This window comes from Callorhinchus milii, unplaced genomic scaffold (genome assembly GCF_018977255.1).
Source record: "Callorhinchus milii isolate IMCB2004 unplaced genomic scaffold, IMCB_Cmil_1.0 Scaffold4, whole genome shotgun sequence".
In the NCBI taxonomy this organism is placed as follows: domain Eukaryota; kingdom Metazoa; phylum Chordata; class Chondrichthyes; order Chimaeriformes; family Callorhinchidae; genus Callorhinchus; species Callorhinchus milii.
This window is the reverse complement of record NW_024704745.1, coordinates 53,803,411-53,828,070: the sequence shown is the minus strand read 5'-3', so window position 1 is coordinate 53,828,070 and position 24,660 is coordinate 53,803,411. Positions and strand designations below refer to the sequence as shown.

At 38.0% G+C, this 24,660-nt stretch overlaps 1 protein-coding gene and 1 non-coding gene across 4 annotated transcripts in view; one reads left to right on the top strand and one right to left on the bottom strand.

Annotated features, from left to right (window-relative positions):
- Window positions 1-461: 461 nt before the first annotated feature.
- The window catches only part of LOC103184130 (sestrin-3), a 66,874-nt gene continuing 42,675 nt past the window's right edge, over window positions 462-24,660 (bottom strand). For all 3 annotated transcript variants that reach the window (XM_007901997.2, XM_007902006.2, XM_007902014.2), the window contains 8 exons: window positions 21,609-21,809; window positions 21,102-21,284; window positions 19,745-19,981; window positions 15,008-15,158; window positions 12,752-12,870; window positions 10,776-10,966; window positions 9,596-9,740; window positions 462-6,056 (listed from right to left, as the gene is read on the bottom strand). In XM_007901997.2, the coding sequence (XP_007900188.1) occupies window positions 5,970-6,056; window positions 9,596-9,740; window positions 10,776-10,966; window positions 12,752-12,870; window positions 15,008-15,158; window positions 19,745-19,981; window positions 21,102-21,284; window positions 21,609-21,809 (1,314 nt within the window). In that variant the 3' untranslated portion in view covers window positions 462-5,969. The remainder of the gene's footprint in view (window positions 6,057-9,595; window positions 9,741-10,775; window positions 10,967-12,751; window positions 12,871-15,007; window positions 15,159-19,744; window positions 19,982-21,101; window positions 21,285-21,608; window positions 21,810-24,660) is intronic.
- Window positions 17,370-17,441, top strand: trnae-uuc. The gene has a single exon. It is a non-coding gene; the product is annotated as a tRNA-Glu (tRNA).

The following is a 24,660-nucleotide window of genomic DNA, read 5'->3' as shown; positions in this document are numbered from 1 at the left end:
GTGTCTTTTCGTGTCACCTCCTAATTTTAAATTGGAATCTCACAATAGCTACCTTAAAGATTGCATCAGCAGTGCAGACTCAAGGTACTTTACACATGTCTATTCCCTTAGCAAGATTTTTGTTTGTCATTCTATATCAACCTTTTCGGATCTTAATTATCGCTGCACTTTTAAAAAAAAAATCATGATGCACTTAACTCAACTGCAAATAATTATAAAAATTGGTCATTCGCTTCACGTGGGGCATTGCTGTGTGCAGGTTGGCTGCTGCTTTCGCCTACAAAACACAGCTACTAAACTTTACAACATATTGTGTTAAATGCTTGAGACATTGATGATATAAAGCTTGGTTATCAAGTGCAAGGATTACTTATTAAATATGATCTCCAAAGTCAACATGGCTTAATGCACCTCGGAGGAAGTGTGTTGAGACTATTTGGAAAACAAAAGGACAAAACAGGTTTAATTTTTTGATTTTATTGAAACAATGAGAGATTTTACCCCCCTCCAATGATAACAGTGAAAAGAAATCTGCAAATATAAAGGTGATCTTTCTTTACAAACCATCCCCATTGTTCCGTACCTATAAATATAACTTTTGAAACCTCATGAAAAAGTGCACATCATCCATCAAGTACTGAAATACATGGTTAAGTAAAGAATGCACTAGTTCCACAGTCACTAAGGTGTGAAACTGAACATAAGAAACCATTACCAGTCAAGCAGCCTTGCTAACCAAAGCGCAATGCAATACACCATCTGCATCAAACCCAACACTTTGATGCTTTTTTTGTTTGTTTTCTTCCAAGTCGGACACTAAAAAAGTAAATATTCACACAGAAAAAAAAATAACTGAACCACCTTATTAAATATCGGTCACAACTAGAATCACATTCAGTAGAAAATTAGAAAAAAAACACACAGGCAAAAGAATCAGAAAATGTTAACTGAACACTTTTGCAAGAATTAATTGAAAAACATTGTGAAAAAGCAAAAAAAAAAATCCCCATTAGCTGCAGACCACCATGAACTCATTTCATTGTCCACTTTGTCCACTCAATGCAGGTACCAGGGATAATTTTTCTCACCAAATATATGAATTAGTCAGACAAAATTTTATAAAAGACATTATTTAGCTCCCTATACTTATTAAACATGTTATGTCAAATACTGCCAGAGCCATAGTTTGTATCTGGAAATGATTAGTGAACCTTGTTCTAATGCAGCTTTTTTCAAATACAAGACAAGGCAGCTGCGCTGAAATGGATAACGCCATTATGCTCGTCTCATGCATTACAATATCTTGCTTCATATACAGTAGATCATACATAAAGCATAAAACCTAAGAGGCAGAACATCTTGTTTTTGATTATAATCATTGAATGTACATAGTACCAAGGAAACCATCCAAGATTGATTATTTGTGTTAATACTGTTGGGATTACTAACAAAGCAAAAAAAAATAGAAACTACAAGAAAACGTCAGCACGCACCACAAAAATACTTCAGTTTAAAATAGTGTAACAAAAAAAAGCTAAACATTTCTTATCAAAGCAATTGCCAATTCAAACATATGGCTCTCAAGGCTTACTTTAGTCTAGATGCACAATAGGAATATACATTCATTATGTTTAGTCATCCAGAAAATTAAGGTATTAGAAAAGATTTCAAGTTTTAGTCCCCATTACTTAAATTTAAATCCAGTTTTTTTTTGCCAGCACACACCTCAGAAAAACTCATTCAAAAGGTTTCACATCCCTACTTTTGGCGGTGGTGCTTTCAGCTATCATTTTCACATCTTCAGAAACCAACACATCAAATTTCCTTATTTCGGCCATTTACAAAGTTCTATGCACTCTGGTTGTTCTAAAGCAGTGGTGACTGAACTTTTGGTTGGCCAACAAAATGCATTTTCGTGATTGAATATTTATGCCATAAATCAAGAAATATTCAATCAAGAAAAATTTGGAAACACACTGCCAATCGAACGTGGACTAGTGCTAGTGCTAATGTTCGGAGGTTGGTTGGGTGGGGGGCTTCTTGACAGCCCCACAAGCCATGCGAGTTGGCCACGACTGCTCTAAAGTATAATGCTTTTTACTGTTATTTGAGCACTTATCTTGCGACATGAACCACAGCTCCCAGAGAGAATATTCGTTATTCCATCTCCAGAATGATAACCAGGTTACAGGAGACATTAGCACTGTACTCCACTGTGAAACACATGGGTATTAATGGACATGTGCAGGCACACAAGAACTGCATGCGCCGGTAACTCCATGCATGACAACTAAGCCAACAATGCAAACAAGATCAAAATCACCTTCTGTTGTCACTAATGAGTAGCACTGCATTGACAAGTGTACACTTCAATTTTAAAGCTGCATTTAAGATTAGAGCAACACGAGTACAGCACTTAATAAGTACAACAGATGCAACCATCACTTTTCAAGTAAGGCCAGTTTCTTCATATCGGACAAGTGTTGTGCTGGTCAGGACAGCACGTCACCAATAAAATTTCAGACGTAATGAGGTTTGTGCAAATCTTCAACAAGGAAATTACACATCTCCTTTTCTTAAAAGATGCTTTTTTGTGCGAATTTTGTAAGATAGCTGAGCTATGATGATGAGAGTTGATAATAAACTAGGCATTTCCATTTAAAATTAGAAAATATGTCCTTCTTCAGATAGAAAGCTACATAGTAGTGTACCATCAAAGTATCTGCACAATGACCATTAAACACATCAGTCCCGACTCTTATAACCTCCTTGATGCCAGTTGTTCAGTTTCAATTACTGTAGTGCCGAAAGTGCTACACGGAGGTAGTTTCTGATGGATTACTTGTCACTGAATGTACATTTCTACTGCATTTTTCATACATTTGTGATAATTTTGGCACAAAGTGAACCCCTCCTGTGTTTCAAATAAACATATAAAGAAACCAACACACAATAGGATTTGCTCTGTGGAATTGTGTGTTTTTAGTAAGAATCCAAGCTCAGAAATGGTCAGTATTTAGAGGGTTTAACCAGAAATTTATATTATATTAGCACGCTTCAATATTGTCAGTATTTTCTATCTAGATATTATTAGCATTTATTATGTAGAAAAGTCAAAGACGTGCTGCCACACAACATTCTGGTCAAACAACTTTCTGCAATTGTTAGAACCCACAGTCGAGGGTGCATTGGGTAGCAATGATCTTCCCAGGAAATCACTAAGGGTAATAGATTGTTGTAAAAGGTACTCTCATTTCTACACTAGCCCGATCCTTGAATAAGAAAACACAATGCCAAGTATACACAACACCAAATTCTGAAAAATCAAATGCTACTGAATTCAGTTCGGAACCTTATCTAATTCTGTTTGATGACTAGCAACAGAATTCTTCTGATGGTCTTAATCCTAACCTAGATTGTTTCCTAAAATAAGGCATCAAACACTCAGGCCCACCACCTTGTGACATTCATCACTCAGTCTTAACCGGAAATGTGCAGTAACAGAACAAAAATACATCACTTTCCTTTGGTACATTTGTATTTCTCCTCCCTATTAATAACACTAGCTGATATCTCACTCTCGCCTTAACTATGAGTGTGTAATAAAAAATGATCACAACTAATGACAGCTAAGCTCAGTGATGCTGCCACTCCTTTTTTTAAAAAAAACTAAACCTAATTATTTACTGCAACTTCACAGTTTCAATTGATCGGCGCTTCACTGGCCAATAATTAGACATTGATGTGAAATACTAAATGTCCCACTGTAGCCACTTCAAAGGCAGATCTCTAATCTGACATATAGAGCTTTTTATACTAGACAAGTCCTATGGGTCAGCTTGTGTGTATGGACTTCATTGTTTCGTTTACTGACGAAAGCTCCGCTCATTGGCAAAAGATGACCTAGTTTCTCAAAGTGCCCTTGTAGATACAGCTAGAATTTTGATGCTTTACATATAGATTTTTAAAACAGATTTTGTCTGCTAAATATACAGTTTTACTCATCGCTCTCTCTCACTTTACCACTCAATCTCTCTTATCCAAATTTAACCAGATTTTATCTAGAACAAACCTATGCTTCTTTGCAAGTACAATTCTCCAGTATTAACATTAACTATTAAGTCCCAATTTTACTTCCAGTCATAGCTTCACTTAAAACCTCAAACCCAATTCACAATAAAAAATTTCCACTGAACTTCCTTTCCATTTGAACAAGTAATGAAACACTGGCAAATTAAGGAGTAGTTCTCCTCCTCCAATGCCCTAAATGTCAAACTCCTAAGGACATAGAGTAAATCCGTCTCAAATAATACAAATTCCTGACTGTAATTGGCTAGGATGGAGAATGTTTCTGCGTCTACCTTACCTTAGGAAAACAAACATAAATGCAATTTAATAGGAACTGTGAACAAAAAGTGGAACTTTGGGGGAACAATATTTACAATGAACTCTGCACACAACCTAACATTCAATTTTCTCTATTCAAGACTAAAACCTACCAAGTAAATGCTACTATTGGGGGGCAATTATGCAATCTCTGTAAAGATTTCAGTGGCTGTCAATTTACATAACTAAGTGCACCTGTAAATAATGTATGTGTTAACATTGGTTGACACAACTCACACAACAAACTCCAGCAATTACATATGGTTTATGCAACTCATATTATCATTCATCACTTATCCCCATCCCTTTGCAATTCTACCGAAGCCATACACTGTTAATCCGACTATTAAGGTACTCATTACTGTGAGATCCTCTGGGTCCAATATCTCAGCAGTTGTGTTATAAGTAAAGTGTGAAAAATGGCAAATTTCCAGGACGTCAGCTTGCTGCCAACATCCCTTCCTATGTGTTGTTCGCATGTGCAAGTAGCACTGACCTCACTTTTTTCGCAAAGCGATGTTAGTGCTGCTTCCTGTGCATAGGAGGCATACACAATGTACAGGAAGTTACATCAATGTGCATGCAATGGACAGGACGTGATGCCAGGGATGACCTAAGACTCAGAAGTTAGCATTTTTTAGGCCTAAAGCTGACTAGTTAATGCCAGAAGCCAGGTATAACTCAGGACATCAAAGTTAGAAGCAAAACCTTGATATACCACAACAGGAGCATTATAACAGGGCTGCCATGTAGTAATATTTTCACCAGTCCTATGTGTTTTTATATATATATACAAACTAATTTCCATTTTATTATGGATGGTTACATTCCAGACTAAGAAAACGAAAAGAGGTACACATGAAGGATTGTGGCTATAGTCAAACACAAGCTAGGATAATCAACAGGTAGATCAGAAATGCATGCTGCATTTTAGATGAGATCACATATACATACACACACACACACAAACACATATATCAACACATGCACACACAGACAAATATACTTATTGTTTAACTGCTTGTCTGTCTTCAGTGAACCAGGTTCCTACATCATGGGTCTACGGAACTCCTGAATTTAGCTTATAAAAAGGCAGATGTGCAAACAGAATTTTGCTATAATGCAAATAAGAAAGCAATTCACAGGAAGAGAAAAACGTTCACGTTAAATTTAAAGCAAACAATACTTTGTAGATATGAGTTTTCTGTCCAATTCACATTTGGCTAAGAGCCCATTTTCCAAACAACCAAGGCCCTCAAACCCCTCCCCCTTCACATTAATGATGACTATAACCAAGAACAGTAGCATTGCCAAATGTACACCAAGAGTGTGGAAATCTGGTGAGTGATTAGAAGTAAAGCAGTGCTAACGTTTCAGTGTTAAAACTTTAGTGTCAACATTTTGGTTAATTTACAAACAGCATAAATCGCACATCATTGCCACAGAGATTGGGGCAATCATTGAGAATGGGCTTCGTATGTATTGTCCTGGTAACTGAGAATCAGCATGGATACTGATTTAGTTTCATTCGTGGGTCATCCATCATCAGTCTTGATGCAAGAAATGTCAGCATTCCTCCACCTTCAGGTCATGTAGTGAGTTATGGCACGCAGAGCATACAGGAGTTCTGCCTGCATACGCGCTTCCATTAACAGAAAATTAACATGAATCTAGGAACAATTAGAAAAGCCTTATGTGAGTTAACAGTAGTAACAATGGGCACAGACCTTCATCCAATGACTTCCTCATCTTATCTGTACAACTATGGGGAGGCCTAAAGTGGAAGCTCTTTACCTCCCATCGTGTAAGACACTTTCAAACACCTGATTTCAGAGAAGCATATTTGCCCACTCATTGTGGTACAAATGTTGGGGAGATAATAGTTTTATATAACAAATACACACACACTTAATATAGGAATAGAGGAAGTTTGTTGTTGACATTACGATAGGAGGTGCAGGAAGAGCAGAAAATTGTGAAAAGGATATGGACAGATTAAGCAAGTGGACAAAACCAAGGCAGATGGAGTTCAGCATACAAGGTAATTTCCTTTGGATGCAAGAACGACGATGGAAATGCAATCTAAATTGGAAGTACTGGGAGAGAGCGGGCTGATGATCAAAGGGATTTAGTGATCCAAGATCATAAGTCATAAAAAGCAAGTTCACAGGTGCAGAAAACCAAATCCAAACGGGATCTGGGACTCCACTAATGGGGGTATCATAGTAAGGAAATGTTGCTGCTGATATACCCGATATTAGTTAGGCTTCTGTGTTAAATTTTGGACACACAACCTTATGAGGAATATACAAGTGTTGGAGAGTGTCCAGCGATAACTCACTGAAGTAATACTGGGATGGAAGGGGCTTAACTATGAGAGGAAGAATATGGGTTATGGTCTCTTGATCTGAGGAGGTTAAAGCATGATGTAATTGAGATGTTCACAAGTTATAAAAGGAATGGACAAGTTAGATGGGGAATGTTTCTTCACTTTAGTAAAGGAATTTAAAACAAGGGGATATTGTCTTAAAATTAGAGCTCATGCCAGTTAGAAGTCACATCAGAAAACATTCCTTTACACAGATCAATGCAGACAAACAAGTATTGAACTCTTCCAGAAGTTCATAGGTGCACAATCGATTGAGATATTTAAAAGGGAGATAGCTACTTGGGAATTAAGGATTTTAAGGTATGTAGAGAAACATCTGGGAAATGGGAATTAAAAGATCTACTAGGATAATAATAATTCTTGCATTTGATATAGCGCCTTATCATGTCTTCATAAGAAATGTTAGATGAAAAAAGACCAAGGTCCATCTTGTTCGCCTTCCACCTTCCTGGCTATCGCCTGCACATATGTCTCAAACTACCTATGTACTATATGCCATAATGTTATTTCCTAAAAGAAAACTATCTAATCTGTGTTTGAAAGAATCAACATTTCCTCCTTCGACCGTGTCCCTAGGGAGCCAGGTTCACTATTCCCTTGCTGAAATAGTGTTTGCATAGATTCATTCTGAATTTCCCCCCCTTCAATCGCAAGCCGTGTCCTCTGGTTTTATAATAATCCTTGCATTTGATATAGCGCTTTTCACGTCGGGAGGACGTCCCAAAGCGCTTCACAGAACACACTGTAAAGTGAATTGACTGTATATTTGTGGGCGAACGCGGCAGCCAATTGCGCACAGCAATGTCCCACAAACAGTCGTAGATTGAAAATGACCAATTTATTATTGTTTTTAGTTTTGGAGGGATTATTATTAGGCGTGTGGAGTAAGGAAACTTGCCCAAGGTTTCGCCCTCTGCCTGGAATTGAACTCAGGTCTCTCACTTGCAAAGCGAGTGCTCTAACTACTGAGCTACAGGACTCCACTATTCTGGACAAGTTGAAACAGCCTGTCTTGATCTATATTCTCTTGCCCCTTTAGAATCTTAAAGACAGGAATCATGTTGCCTCTCAATCTTCTCTTTTCCAGCGTGAACATGCCCAATTTACTTAGTCGCTCCTCATAGTCCAGTCCTTTCCATTCTCTCAAATCATGTTGGTTGCCCTCCTCTATATTTTCTCGATTTCTCCAATATCCTTTTTGTACTGCGGCGACCAGAACTGTACACTGTACTCTATTATGGTCTCGCCAATGATTTATAGTGGCAGAGTTACCCCACTAATTTGGCTTGCTATTGATCTTTTGATGCATCCCAACATCTGGTTTGCTTTACTCACAGCCACAGAACATTGTTGCGGGAGCTTCAATTTATTGTCAATCAGATCCCCTACGTCTTTTTCATTTTTCATACATATTATTTTCCTTCCGTTCAAATAATAGTCCCTTCCAGGATTTTTTGTCCCCATGTGTAGTACTTTACATTTCTCCACATTGAATTTCATCTGCCACCGATCTGCCCAATTCCCAAGTATGTTCACATCCTCCTGTAAGCTATCTTGTTCAGCTTCGCAATCTACCACCTTCATTTGCTTGGTGTCATTGGCAAACTTAGCCACTGCTTGTGACTCCTACTTTCTAGGTCTTCGATACATCTCAAAGTGCTTCACAGATTATACTGTAAAGTGTAGTGACTGTATATTTGTGGACAAAATGCAGCAGGCAATTGCGCAAAGCAATTGCCCACAAACAGTCATTGATTGAGTGACCAACTTATCATTTTCTTTTGAAGGAATTATTATCCCCGGAAAAGCAATCCACCACTGGACTAACAACCATGAACTGACGTTTATTGGGGGGGGCTGACATTTATTTGGGATGTAATAAAATAGCAGAAACAGACTCTTTCTGTGGGGAAGAATACAAAACCTTGAACTGAACTTTTACAAAAACTTTAGTTTCTACAAGCTGAGGTGAATTTAAAAGCAACAAGTTAGCCATCAGAGAGTAATGATTTCCTGATTCTGTGATTTAAAAAGCCTGAAACTCCACGACAATCAGATTTAAAATCTACAGATCAGCAGATCCTAACATAGTTACCACTGTAGGTACATTTGTTCAAGAAGACTTGAATTAGGAGGGACAGGAAATCACATCCGCATTGGTTGCCAGATGTGACGCAAGTAGAAATCACTTTTCTTAATTTGACAGTAATATGACAATGGATCTTTCAAGTTGACCCTGTAAAATTTCACTGACAACAAGATCTTTCTGCAGGGGCTATCAACAGGTTTACTTGTCAATGGTTCAATTCACACTTCTTGATTTTTGTACAATTTTCATTTCAGGGGTTGACTGGATTGTATCCATTAGTGGATTGACCCAGTTAAATCTGACGTAACCATATCAATCATTGGAAACTGCGTTTTTCAAAGGCTTTGAAAGTGAGCCAAAAGCCCATAACAATAATTTTTTTGTTTTTTAAAGTTGTTTTGGGGAATAGACTATGAAAGCTGTAAGTAAGATACATAAAATAGATTCTGAAAGTTAATAAAACAAGAAGTCAAAGTGTAACTTTTAACAAATAGAATAGGTGAATAAAAAGGAGAATCCCTCCTACATTGTAAGGTCTTTTTCGTGACAGTTACTCTGTTCAGAGGCTTTGGTGGAAAACAGCACTAAAGCAATGGAATTACATATTATAGTATTTTTGCAAGATTTTTTAAATTAAGGAAAATTATATATTTTTATATGGTATATTTTTGTTTGTTTTAAAAAATCCAAATAGACCTCCAAAAACATATTTTGCAATTTGCGTTACTCACTTTTTCAGAGTGTTTGAACTGCCTCCAATAGCTATCATACATGCGTTTTGTGGTTCTCTCAGGATAGCAGGTCACTGTCTTGATATAAACTTTCAGGCTACGTTCCAGCAACTGATTGACTTCACCATAATCGTAATCATCATATCTTTTTTAAAAAAAGAAAAGAATTTTACCAATTTGTTCCAAGTTTGTATTAAACAGGACACAATCAATTATACATGCATACATTTCTGCTAATTCATTCACTTTGCTATAATCATATCAAAATAAGCTCTGCAAGCATATTAAAATGGCACTGCATTCAGCAGTTGAGAAAATAGGTCTTTATCCTGTTTCCATTTGAGGTCAAAGCCCATGTTCAACATTCTTGAGTGTCAGGGTCTAAGAAATGAAGAACTAGCCAAAGAAAATAAACTCAGCTAAAAATATAGCTGTGCTCCAGTTAAATAATACTAAGAATAAACAAGTCAACCCAGAATTCTCCAGATCCTGCAAAGATAATTAAATGAAGCACCAGTGAAAGAAGCATAGATCCTAAGTATAATACAATTTGCATTTATAAAGCACCTTTCACATTGGGAGAACATTTCAAAGAGCTTTACACAGCTGGCAAGTTACCCAAACTAAGGTGGGTGGGTGGGAGAGAGAAAGATGTCTGAAACCAATCAAATAGTCTTAAGGCAGGCTTTAATAGTGGTGTGGGAAGGGGCGAGTCCGAGGCACTCTGGGTTGGAGTGCCAAAAGAAAACAAAGTTAATACAAATTTACTGCTAGATTTCATTCGATGATTATAAGTCACAACTCCATCTGCAACTTATTCACGACCAAATCAAGCCCAGATCCAAATCATGAATGCAGTGACACCAATCAGTCCCTGGAGAACTTTACTTTCATTGCTAGTTAGTCAGCTTTGAAACTGCAGTAATCAGATTTGGACCTCAATTGTGTGCAGCAATCAATTTTTAAATAAATTTCTGCTTTGAGAATAAGAATTCAATTTAAATCAACATCGGACAAAATGGAATTGCATTACACTTTCAATTTCAATTTGATGTAGAAAGTGCCCTGAATTGATAACTGCGTAAAACACTAATTTTCTTCTTCGGGGTATATTTACTCTCTCCTATTTAGAGTCTAACAGACCTTACAAGTCCCTGTTTTTATAGAAATAAAGTCGTACCTTATACCAAACATACAATGAACATAGTGCCATATAGCTCTTCTTAATGTGGTTGTGTCCACGTCTTCATGTATTGCCATAGTGTTGTAGGTTAGATTGCGGACCATGCGAAATTTTTCATCCAACAGGTGGCCAATGTCGGAATAAAGTCTGTTCACAAGAGAAAAGCCATGGTCTTCCCAGGAGTAGTCCTGCAAAAAAAAAAAAGGGTGACAGACACACAAAGATACAGATGGAAAATAAAGACAAGAGAAAGCAGAGAGCATTGATAGCAAGAGTCGAGAGGAGAATAAAAATCTGGTGGCTTCCAGAGTTATACAGAGAAATGAATGTCAAGCAAAAGAATCATGACATAAACCTGGCTCATATTCTTCACTGACACCTAGAGTATTTTGTAAAACCAAACACAACCTCCTATGTTTCTCCCTTCTCCTGTGGTCTTAAAGGTATCGACTCTTTGCTGGAGTCCAGTTCCATAGACACTCATGTAGCTATTTTTTGAATTGTGAATCAGACAGTGAGTTATTTGAATATGGCAACAGCTCAGCTGAGCCCGATGCTGTACTCATCTGATATATGCACAGGTACTTTTGCCATCAAGAGTTACTACACAGCAGTCAGCGATGTCTCAAACCGCAGGCCGCCGAAACGCTCATACACGCATTCATATCGTCCAGGCTTGACTATGCAAACTCCCTGCTTCCAGAACTCATCATCCAGATCTCTGCAGCCCGTGTCCTCTCCCGCATCAGGCTCCGTGACCCTATCACCTCCATCCTCACCCAACTCCACTGGCTTCTCATCACACAGAGGATACAGTTCAAGATCCTGGTCCTCTCTTCCAAAGCCCTCCATGGCGTTGCTCCCCCCACCTCTGTGACATCCTAACCCCCTACCAACCCGCCCGATCCCACTGTTCAGCGGGCTCCGGCCTGCTTCACGTCCCCTGTCTCGCTCGCCCCATCATTGGTGGGCAAGCTTTCAGTCACACTCCTCTGGAACTCCATCCCGCAGTCCCTCTGCCTCTCCCCCTCTCTTGCCTCTTTCAAGACCCATCTCAAGACCTTCCTCTTTGACCGTGCTTTCGGTCACCTTCCTTCCGCCCCCCCTGCCTCCACCCTCCCAATCCCGACCCCTAGCTCGGGTCTGAAACATTGACTGCCCAGCAGCCTGGGACGTCCTCTTGCCGTGAAAGGCGCTATACAAATGTAATCTTGTTGTTGTTGTAATTTTATTATAGTTGTTGAGGCTTAACTGAATTTCCTTTTGGTAAACCAGAAGTTACTGAGGTCAATCCAACTGCTCCCCCACTGATATCAATTATCTCAGCACAGGTCAGGAGTCAAACCTGCAATCTTCCCAACTGCATAGCTCAGTGGTACTTATGGTGGTGTCTTTACTCACTAGAGAGTGTTAATTTGTCAACTTTAAGTTGTAAGACTACTAAAAATAAATAATGAAAGCAGTTAACCCATTTATTCATGTGTACTTAGATGAATGTTACAAGTTGCAAAAGCATTGTTATATTAAAACATTCTATTGAAGTTCATGAACTGCTAAACATGTCACAAAGCATGATAGCATTATCATTGGTATTGCCCCCAGTGCTGAGAAAGCAATTCACGTAACAGAATATTTTTGAAAGGGAAGAAGATAAAAAAATGGAATTCCTGTTAATACATGGTTAAAAATAATAGGTTGTGGGGTAATATGTTGTTCAGATTCTAAAATTGTTCCTTCTTCTAAATTAACTGTAGATTTTGGTGTGTTGACTAGTTCACTGCACACTATAATGACACCTATACTGAGCACCTATTCACTAGAATGATTTGGATAGCTCCATTCTAACACGTACAATGCACCATAATGAAAATTGATTAAAATTGCATTTCATTTTCTTCCAAAATTGTTAAGTCAGGAAACCAGTGGCACTTGCCCTCTATTCTCTTCCAAAATAAGATTGGAGATAAAATTACCTGTGCTCTAAACGTCGGCAGGTGATCAACTCCACGTCTGGCAAAGTCTTTATACCCAAAGCTTGGGTCTTCTACATAGCGAGATATGTAAGAGGTTGGAATTACCTCATCTTCGAAAGCTGTTGGGTCATTAAGTTCAATGCATAAGTAATGTAAGCATGGACAAATTCAGCCTCTTCCTATGATGAAGAAAAAACAAAAACAAAGCTGGAAGGATTGGCCGAACACACACAATTCTATCTGACTCACCAGGAGAAACATAGGATTGTACAGGGTGGCATCAATGTCCAACAAGACTTAACCACACGACTAAATCATACATGTGCAACATGTTGTCCAGTGGAATGGTGAGATCTCCAACTTGCCGGCAGTTGGTACCAAATTGCAGGAAATGGCAATCAGGTTACCGGTTCTCAAATTCAAATATCGTTTGGATTTACAGCTTTTATGCTGGTGGCTAAAGGCATGAACTTACCTATTTACTAGGGGTGGGAGGGGGAAGAATCTAATACACTGAAATACCATACATTCATTACAATTTTTGGCAACGATGGACTTGTTTCGTACATGAATAAATGTCACAAGCCTCCCTCATTTGGGTTAGTATCTTATGTGGTAGAAAATCTGAATAGCAGCAAAATGCTTAAGAAAATTGCCAGATCAGCTCTTTTGAGGCTTTGAGAACTGGGCTGTCTGGCTGTACAAACATTTTGCTTTCCAGATGTAGCAAATATTAGCACCGTCTGGCAAGCTTCGACTTGGATGTCAGCAGATTAATCAATGCAAAGGTCTTGTTAAATAAAACAGCAAATGCCTTTTATTTAAAATTCAATGCTGGCTTGTAAGAAAAGTTTGCTTCGAACTAGAGATTTGAAACGTCACTGCCTTTTGGGAAATTAAATGCCCCAAAGTGCAAGATTAAAAATAATTTAACAAAAACACTTTCAGGATCCTGTGCGCATTAATTTTTCAATAAAATATTTAAAAATTCCCACACAAGTCAATATGAAAAGGTTTACAATTACAAAATCAAATTGAAAAGACTGAAGAATGCTGTTACTAAGTATCTCAGAAAAAGAATGTGTCACTAAATATGCAAGTGGTTTCATTTATAATCGGTCATGCTTTGGACTATCATGTGGTTTAATTGTGTAACTGACTTGAGTGGAAAGGATGACTTACTTGACTGCAGACTGACCTTCATGTCACGGCTTGCCAGCAAGCAAGCTGTCCATTTATGTTAAAAATAAAACTACAACGTGATCCCTGCCATGTGTGACTACCTGAAATACCACCTGTTGGTACATCCACACAATCATCAAAAGGCAAGACCACTTTTTGAGACTGCATCCTTTGCAATTGAACAAAAAAGACCCCTAACCTTATTTATAAATAGGGTTGTAATGTACACCATTTAATAACGCAAAGGAATCTTTGAAACTTGAGAAAAGAGAAGTTTGTGACACACTCGTGTCAATTTGGCTCAGCTGATTGTGATCTTGCTTCTGGGTCAGAAAATAGGATGAGCTCCTAGTCTTGGCTGATACTCAAGTGCAGTGCTTGGAGAAGACTGCATTATCAGAGGTGCGACATTTCAGATGGGATATAAAGCTTAAGGTACACCTGTTCTTCAGGTGTACATTAAAGATCCCACAACACTACTTGAAGAGTTTGATCTGGTGTCCTGGCCTATAGTCACTACACTTACACTAATTGCTCTCAAGCAATTAAATTGATAAGGCACGATAAAAATCAAGTTCTTAATTGGACATCTTTTTCCTTATCTTTCACACGCATTAGTTTTTGAAGGGAATTAGGGGAAGCAGAAATACCTGTCTATATTCAGTATGGATTGCTACATTCAACACCAATAAGCATCACCAATCTCAACAAAAGAGAAATCAAATTCCCAATCTGACAGAAGACACTTTGGAAAATGCCGTCCAGTTTGTAGCTGGATAAAAGCGTAATTTTCTAAGCAAGAGAATATTTTTGTACACCCATATAGTTAATCTTGTAGAAAGCAAGAGGTCATCCCGGGTTTGAACATGAGAAAGTAATTGGTAGCTCCAGCAATGGGGATCACAGGCAATGAGTGAGACCAGGAGATGTAGATGTAACAAACTCCTTCTCGAGCATCATTTGTCATTCGATTTCCTGAAAGCACCTCCCCTATAGCAACCGGCTCAAATGCACTAAGAGGAATTTCTCAAGCTATCTTCTCAATAATTTTACATTTCAGATCAAATGAATTACCTCCAGTGGCTACTAAAAGGCTCTCCTTTTTCTCTTTCTCAAACCGTGTTGCCATCTCCTCTTGTGATGCTTCTTCCTCTTCTTCCTTCTCTTCCTGGAGTCTCTTCATTCTTTCCATTAGATTTTCCAGCTCACTGACCGAGTCTGAGGTCTGAAAAATCATTGAGCAATTAATATTATTAGGGTAATTATGGCAATCACAATAAATGTGCAGACTAATGTAGGTACAAGTAATCCACTAAGCATTAAAACACAGATCACTTAACAGCTAGTAGTGATTTTTACAATGAGGACTAGTACAATTAAAAAAAACTTGAACACAACACTGCAAATATTTAGACAAACTTTTCCAACCGACAATGTAGAAAGGAATTGAGGAACAATATTAATGTAATGAACAGTACTGTACCTGGTAATAATGGAATTAAAATGGTGGAATACTTAACAAATAATTTGGGAGAAATTGCACTGGTGTCCAGAATTAGTAAAATACATGTACGCGTTACAAATAGAACATGCCATAAAATACCCATATATATTACAGTAAATTCTGTGAAATGATTTGATAAGTGCTCCTGGAGTGAAAGGCACTATATCAAACGCAATAATTATTCTTGATTAATAATAATTCCTTGATTATTCAAGAGTTGACATGTTTATCCGCAGCACGTACCAGTGAAGATGAGCAAAGATCTAACTGCTGAATTGACTCTTTAACCTCAAAATTTGTACAGTAATAACGTCAAATACAATTGGTCCTAGCTCTTCCCATATTTGTAAATACTGTCGTGATGTGAAAATTAGTGAGGTTCAAAAATCCACTATTTTTATTTACTTCATAATATTGCATTAAAAAGGTTCCTAACCCTTGGGCGTATATTATACAGCTCTATTGGTAATCTTACTTGTCACGGGAGGCAAATATTACAAATAAAGGCAGATGTTATAGTTTAAAGACAAGTACAATAAATTACACTTTACAGGGACAAATCCTGATCCTCAATCAATCTGCTGGGCTTGGCAAGTGATCGCATCTTATTCTCTGCTGGTTGATAAACATATTGAACATCAAGTTATCACACCTATGGGTTTTGGGATAATTAATAAGCCTCCCGAAAAGTGGTTATTCTTTTGGGCACAAATACTGTACTGCACTTTAATTAAAACATCAATTTCTGGTAATCCAAGCAAACCGTTAAGGATTTTGCAGTATTTAGTCAGTCATGTGTTTTTAAACGCATGAACATTACACTTACAAAGTCCACAACCCATCGTCAGCCTAATATGTGCAGCCAAGCACAGCAATAGGAGCAGTTACTGGAAGTAATGAGGCTAAAATCGCAGTAGGTCTGACACAGTAGTTGCATAATAAGGAGATTTAATGTATATTGAAAATCGTGCAAGGAATACATAACTCATCTTTACACATCTCTGGATTTGAAATACCAAAAAAAGGTCAAACTAGACATAAAGAGATTTCTCCTAGCTCTTCCCATATTTGTAAAAGGTAACATCAAAAGTGCACTTTTTGTATTGACTTTATGATACTCAAGGTCACCAGGAAAGAGCATTAGCAACATCAAAGCAGCAGGATAATCATCATAGGCATAGAACAGCTGACTGGCCAGGTGTCAGTGAACAGGCGAGAGAACATTTATTCTCCCTGGTTCAGGTTCCTTAAAAACCATTAATCCATATTTTAAAAAAAACTTATGTCACCGAGAGGGCAGGGCACAAACAAAGAATTTTTTTTAAAAAAGGGAAAAAGGAGTTGAGAAAGTGCTTTGAATTTGGAAGTATTAAGGGAACGGGCAAATCATTTAAAATTTTCTGCTCAATGAAAGCAAATAGATAACAAGAGGTTCAGTTGAAGAAATCTTTCTGACATTTGATCTCCTTCATCCAGAATACCAAGGTTTCAATCCTCCCATCACCATTGGAGTAAACATGAATTGCCAGAATTGTTCCCAAACCAAGCTTTTAGTGAATTCAAGAACTTTATCATCTTAATTTATGAGTCAATATTCAACCACACCAGAGCGTTGACATTTCAATCACCACTGTCTCAAAATTCATGATCGTACAGAATTTAATCGTATTGAACAAAACTGGAAAACCAGCTTCTAAATGAAGAATTTTCCAAATATTCTGCACATTTTAAATTGAGAGGAATGGTCTACAGAGAAAGGCCATGAAGAATGTTAAGCCTTTGCTATTCAGAAGGTCAACAACATACTGGCAGGGTTCAAGCCTTCAAAATGCTCAGTGTATCTCAATTTGGACCATTTCAATTCAAAGGAGTAGTCTTCATAAAAAAAACTTTTTTATTAAATTACAAATGCATGACATAATATAAATATGGAGTCCTGTAGCTCAGTGGTTAGAGCACTCGCCTTTCAAGCGAGAGACCTGGGTTCGATTCCCAGCAGGTCAAAACCTTGGGCAAGTTTCCTTACTCCACATGCCTTATAATAATCCCTCAAGAAAAAAAACACACAAAAAAATAATAATTTGGTCACTTCAATCCACAATTGTTTGTGGGACACTGCTGTGCGCAATTGGCTGCTGTGTTTCGCCCACAAATATACACTCAATTCACGGTATAATTTACAGTATATTCTGTGAAGGGCTTTGAGATGTCTAGAAGACTTGAAAAACGCTACATCAAATGCAAGGTTTTTTAATATTATTATAAATTTCTTCAATATCTAGCGAGTGTATTCATGCTTGTGAAGTGAAGACCTTGTTAGCACTCCTCCTTTGCCCTTTCCAAACTAAAGGAATGCTGACAAATACCTTCTGATAAAGACAGTGCCCTTTACCCTTTAATGGGCATTTAGGCCGCAGTAAATTACCATCGGGTTATCAAAGTCACAATCCTGTTATGTGAACTGAAGAAAAATATTTAGATGTCGATCAGTCAGCACAGCATGTTTGTCAGGATTTTTATTCTCAGCACAGCGAAAGGGGTCAGGTTACTAAGATCCAAGAACTCCCTTAAACAGCTGAAGAGTAGATCATAGTTGCCAACATCAGGGAACTTTTAAAAGATATTTTTGAGGCAAAAAGAGCGAGATATACCGTTGACCTATTTAAGAGAATTAAGCCATGTTTCGCAGTCAGACACATCAAAAAAACGGTTACATTTTTAACCCAAAATAAGCAAGTCTCACTCTGGGTCTTGTGTTCTGGAATTCTATGTAGAGGAACTTACTTCATGGAACACAAGCAGAGGGAAGAGAGAAAATAGAAGAATATTTTTAAATAAATTATTTAGTTTATTTCATATATTATTATTTAATTAAAACCTGTCTAATTACCCCTTCAAACTATGGCTCTAGCCGCAGTTTCAAGGGGGAATTAGACAGGTTTTAAGAGTAAATGGGAAGAATCGTGCAAGGTGGGGCAGGAAGAAATGTAAATTAGGAAGAGACCTTTCTAGTTCTGCACATTCCTATGGGAGAAATTTCACCTAAAAGCCTACAAATTGAACATTCTTTTTCTCAGTTACTATCTGGCCCTATCATGGAGTAACGAATCCACAAGATGCTCAGCAGTTATCTGTTGGTTGGCACTACAGATGTAATGCAAACCACTTAATGGCATACGAAACAGGTGAATTAAGCAAACAGAATAAAAGTATTACAAATGCATCAGGAAGAGTCAAATAATAATAATCCTTGCAATTGATGTAGTGCCTTTTACATCGGGGGGTGTCCCAAACAGGATATACTGTAAGGTGTAGTGACTGCGCAGTTTGTCAGTGGATTGATTACACATAGATAGAAAGATTTAATTTATTCCTTCAGACTTTGAACCTCTGTCTTTGTCACTAGGGAATAAAATGCAACTATGCATGTGGCCGAAAATCAGTAACATTTTCCACCATCTGCTCCTCTAATTTTGCAACCTTGCGCCAACTCAGGTAACTGATCTTTTTGAACTAAAAACTAGTATTTAATAGACTATATTTCATTCTCGTTCTTTTTTTCATTAAATATGCAACCTTTGAAGCTGTCCACACAGAGTCTCAACACAATGATCACAAGAAGCCAATTTTCCTAATACATCTTAACTGAGATGTAGCTGGCATAAAACTATTACACCTTAGACTGTCTTAATATAATAGAAGCAAAGGAAAACATTTGTATTTTTAATGTCTAACTTCAAGAAATCTGTTAATTTCCTAAACGGAAACTTAAATAACCTTATTTTACACATTAGGGTTTCCTAGGGGCAAATCCTTGAATTTGGTATAGTACCTTTCACATCGGAAAGACATTTGAAAGTGTTTCACAGGGTTTACTGTAAAGTGTAGTGACCGTGTAGTTGTAGGATAATGCAGCAGCCAATCTACACAAAGCAATGTTTCCCAAATAGCCATGAAATGAATGACCAATTTCATCTGGGTGATTGTTGATCAGGACCCTGGAAAACTCTCTTCTCTTTTTTGAGTAGTGCCATGGATTCTTTAACATCTATCACAAAAATCAGATGGGAGCTCAGTTTAATGTCTTATCCAAAGGACAGATTTGAAATAGTATTTAAGAACTGTGTATTCTGGAAACACCTCTGCAGCTGAAATAACTTACACTGAAATAATAAAAGTACTAAAATATATCAAAGAATTTAAAAAAACTAAAGCCTCAATAGTGTTAAAACATTTCACATTTTGCAATGAAAATGGTCATTAGAGTGATTACTTATTGATAATGTTTGTTAGGACATTGAACTGACCCCAGGACTGCTGTTCATAAATAGGACATCCTCTTTGTTGTTCTGATTGGTGACGCTACAGCCACAGAAGTTGCTGATGGCCGGTGCCCTGAAGCTCTGGCTGCTATCTTGGTCAATCTCCGGGTAAATTCCACTTCCGAAAACGAAGCTTGCCAAGGCATGGTAATGCGCCAACAGGACCATGGCATGGACCAGCTCAGCCAGAGACCAGCTGTTCTCTCCAGTTTTAAGCAATTTCTAAGCAAAAACAGAAGCACTAAAGTTAAGACACTTACTGCTTCGCCAAGTCCACAAACTCTACTCATTAGACATTGTCTGGGAGTTTCACCGAAAAGTCACAAGGACAGCAGCAGTGTGCAGCGGGAATATAATTCTGAGGGAAGAAGGGCATCTTCTGAAGTAGGGAAATTTTTGGAGAGGTTTCAGTGTAATGCCTTAGAATGCCCAGTACAGATCCTGGGTCAAAATATACTCCTCAGAAGTCATGCTTCTCACTTTGAAAAGCATATTATATGATTACAAAAATACTTGCTTTGTTCCTGTGTAAAAAGTGCTGTTGCAATGTCCAAGTGAAGTTCGTTAGTTAACAAGTTACCAACCATTAAAGCTCAGTGAGATTCTATACAATGGGAGTAAAAGGGGGCATGGGTTGATACAGTGCAGAATTCCATGCATACTTAGCCGATCATTTATCTTCAGGGTACACCTTGGTGGGATAACAGAAATAAAATGTTGCCCTTTCCTAACCCCACCAAGTGTCAGATTTCAGATAAAAGCAAAAAAAAATCAGTAGTTCTTTTGGTGCAAACATTAAAAAAAAGTTGAAATCTCTTAAGTCATCCAAAATGTGAAAAGTATAAAAATAGAAAAATAGAATCAGTTCTTCTTTCGGTGAAAATACAAAAATAAAATTATGACTCATCTAAGGATGTGGGTGATGCTCACAGGGCCAGCATATGTTGTTTCGACCAGGTTACCCTGGGAAAATGGTGGTGGGGTTTCCCTTTAAACTGCTGCAAATACAACAACAACTTGCATTTATATTTATACAGTGCTGAGCCAGGCAGAGGGGCGGTGACTTTAGGCATGGTCAAAGAAGAAGGTCTTCGGGCGTGTTCTGAAGACAGGCAAGCAGGGAGCAAGGCAGAGGGTTGAGGCAAAGAATTGGGTTCTAGTGCCTGAAAAAACAGACAACGATGGTGCAGTGGAGGGGACAAGGGAAGTGCAGGAGGGTGGAGCCAGCTGAGCGAACGGGGTGGGTAGAGGAGTGGTGTGCAATATAAATAATGTGTAAATTCCAGAGTCATTAGAAGCCATCCCAGCACTAAAATAACTCAAAACCTCAATGCGATCTTACCTTGATATGTTCCTTGGTGATCAGCCAGGGCCTGTGTGCCAGGATTTTGTTGATCTCATTGAGATTCTTCAGTTTCTGTGGGATGTGTTCCAAACCATTCAGCCACTCTCCATCTCCACCTACCTGAAGGAACTCATTGACATGAGTGTTTATCAGATACGAACACTGATGTCTAGCTGCAGCCTGGTGAAAGGTCACAAAAATATGCAATTAGCAATAATAATCTATATGTTGATATATCACATCAATAGACTGGGTGATAATAACAAGATAGTAAGACTTCTTGCCTCCCGAGGGGAGGAGAGGAGAAGAACAGAGAAAGAGGAAAGCACCAGCATCGATTTGGGCATAATGCTGCATAAAATCATAGTTATTTAAAAGATGCAACATTTGCCCATATTCAAATTTAAAATCCCAGTCTAGATTTCCTCTGTTTTGCAGAAACATTGTAACTAACCATCTGCAATGAAAAAACTCAATGCTCAATTTATTTTGCTGTCTAATTACCATTATAGCTAAGTAGTGCCTGTGCTCAAAAGGGAGAGGTCCATCCATACGCAAGATGTAATACTGGGTTCGGAGAAAGGATTCCAGGTATTGAGGATGCAAACCCATGACTTGTGTGGCGTTGTCAAGGTGACCGGTGGTGGAGTATTCTTCCAGAAATAGCAAGTCGGTATGCCCATCTACAGAGTTGGCTTGGACAATCTGAAAGAAGGAAGCAATAGAAAAAGAACTGTATAACAAAAAAAGTTGTGTATAACAAAAAAAGTCGTTTTGAGAAATTATTTCATTGTAGTTTTTAAATTAATTTTTGTTGCGTCTATCCACAGTTGCGCGAACATCTCACAAGGTGTAGAGCACAGAAGCGCTGCACTGGCACAGCTGAAAAGGCGTAGGCTCAGAATCACCGACAAACCATTTCAAACTGCTTAATTCAACAGTTTTTAAATCTGGCAAAAACAGTCAGAGCACAAACAAGGAAGTGGATGGGGGTAGATGAAAATAAAGAAGAAAAATGGACAAACCAACCTATTATGAAAACTACAAGAGTGTAATCTCTGCGAAGCCAGCAAATGGTGTTCTGTGCACTACATTCAACTTCCATTTACATTACAAAAAAGATTCAACAAACAACCCTTTCCTATACAATCTTAGATGTTGCATTTTCATTAGGATGTTTGGCAGTCTATTCTCTTTATGATAGAAAGGGGGAAACTGGGAAGTGGACTGGACAAAAACGCTCTAAAACATGTGACTAACTCAATTTATGTGACTTAATGCTGGCCAATTTCATCTGACTGTGCCAAGCTGTGACTGAAGTCTCTTGAAGACATGGCAGAACAGAAGCCAAGGACAGGGCTTTTAAAGAATGGCTTTTACACATTCATGAGAAAAAACAATTCGGATTAGAAAAGATTAACATTGGACCAGATGATGGAAACATTGAATCTTTTTACATATCCCTTGGTTTACATTTCGGTGTAGACCTTGGGTGTTGATTTTTTTTTGGGGGGGAAGAATTTCAATGTAGGAAGTGAGAAAGAATTTTTGATACTTGAGTTTTTTGATGGGATTGTTGTCACAGGAAGACTTTACAACAATGAAGTGTCACTTTTATCTTAAATAAATGATTGATGTGGTTCAAATCCAAGGACTTTATGGGTCCTTGCCATAGGATACAGAAATCTTTTTTCCTGTTCACTCAACATTGAAAGAAACTACAATTCTAGCAAGACACAAATCCCTCATCAAAGCAAAAATTATATCAAAAATATTTGAAATGACTGGAACAACAAGTTGTCTTCACATAAAGGAGGTTTAGTGAGATATAACCCAATACAAACAGCTAAATCCATAAATGGAATCCAGTGAATGACAAAAATCACTAAAGTTAGTAAACATGGAAAAACATACACACAAGCAATATGATCATGGGGAAAGCTTGGAGCTTTCAGCCCATTTGATCTTCTTCCAGAATATATAATATAATTTTCCCATTATAGCATCACAACGATTCTTAAATACCTGTATGACATGAGATCTTGGCTTCAACCACTCTTCCTGGTAATTTCTTCACATTATTAATTACCATCTGTGCAAACCCTTCCTGACATCTCCCCTAAAATTGCCCTTCACAATCCTGGACCCATGACTTTGGTCTTGCTGTCTTGGCATCTGAAGTATCAACCTAGGTTTAGTTTTTCTACCTACAGTTAGCATTTGGGTCCCCTCTCAGACATCTCTTTTCCAGGCTGAACATCTCTAGCTTATTGAGCTGTTACTCATATCTCATTCGTGAAACACTGGAGACCACTGATCTTCTCTCCACTTGCCTCCAGGTCCTGAACTACTGTTTATCGTTTTAAGTTGTATGCAGTTTGAACGAGTCTCCCTTGCTATTGATGAACATGGAAAATTGCTTTTCTGAAATTATTTAGGGGATATTAAAACAACTTGCATTTATATACCCTTCACACAGGGTAGCATTTTGGATACTGCCTTAAATCACATTTGAGTTAGGTCAGTATATTCTGATAAGGTCAAGTGAGGTTAAGCAGGAATCCAAGATGATGGTAAACAGGAACACTGCACACAGTATTATAAATGTGATCTCACTGAGGCCAAGTAATCACTTCTCTCAACTTATATGTTAGTAACTTACAGTCGTGAGATCATTACGACCCCATTGTGGAAATGTAAACTTGTGGATAATGGGTTAGCACATAAATTCAAAATATCTATAGTACCAACCATAAACTCCTCCATCAGAAGCTTTATTGTCACTTTTGTACTATATTTAGCAGCCCATCTCTTCTCTCTCTCTAACTCTTTCTTTCTCTCTTCTGCTACAACTCTACGTTGTACCCAACAAAAAGAAATTACTGCTTAATAAAAATTGATCTTGTGGTGCTGGGAACTTCACCAATTTTTTTATATACATACACCTTCTTCCTTTGACAACAGAGCCCAATGCAGATAAACAGAAACAGATATGCAGCTTTAAGCTGTACTGATTTGCAACTGCTATTACACTGTCCTATTCTCTCGTGGCTCCCCTATTCCTTTTTAAAACCCACTACTATACAAGTGTTTTTCTTGGATAAATGGGCATTTCCTAGTCTCCGCAAACTTTGTAAATCCTCTTTTTTCCTTAAATGTCTTTTATGATCCAATTTAGAATTGTTTTTATGATATTTTCAGACCATTATTTCATCTCCTTGAACTCTTCAATCCTATCCCAACCCATTTGTATCTCCTACCGCACCCACTCTCTCTCCGGCACCCTAGAATCATCTGAACTCCTGCCCCTCTAGGCATCATCCCATAACAACCTTTACTCTTCAGTCACTTTCCTCCATCACGCCCTATCTGCTCTGCTTCACACTAGCCCCTCTGTCACCTCTCGCACCGCCACCCACTCCTGTAAGTCCCCATGGTACACCAGCCACCTCTGCTCCCTCAAGTCACACAAACATGACACTGAACAAACATGGCACAAATCCAATCTAACGGTCCATCAGCAGATCTGGCTGGATCGCATCAAAACCTACCGCTC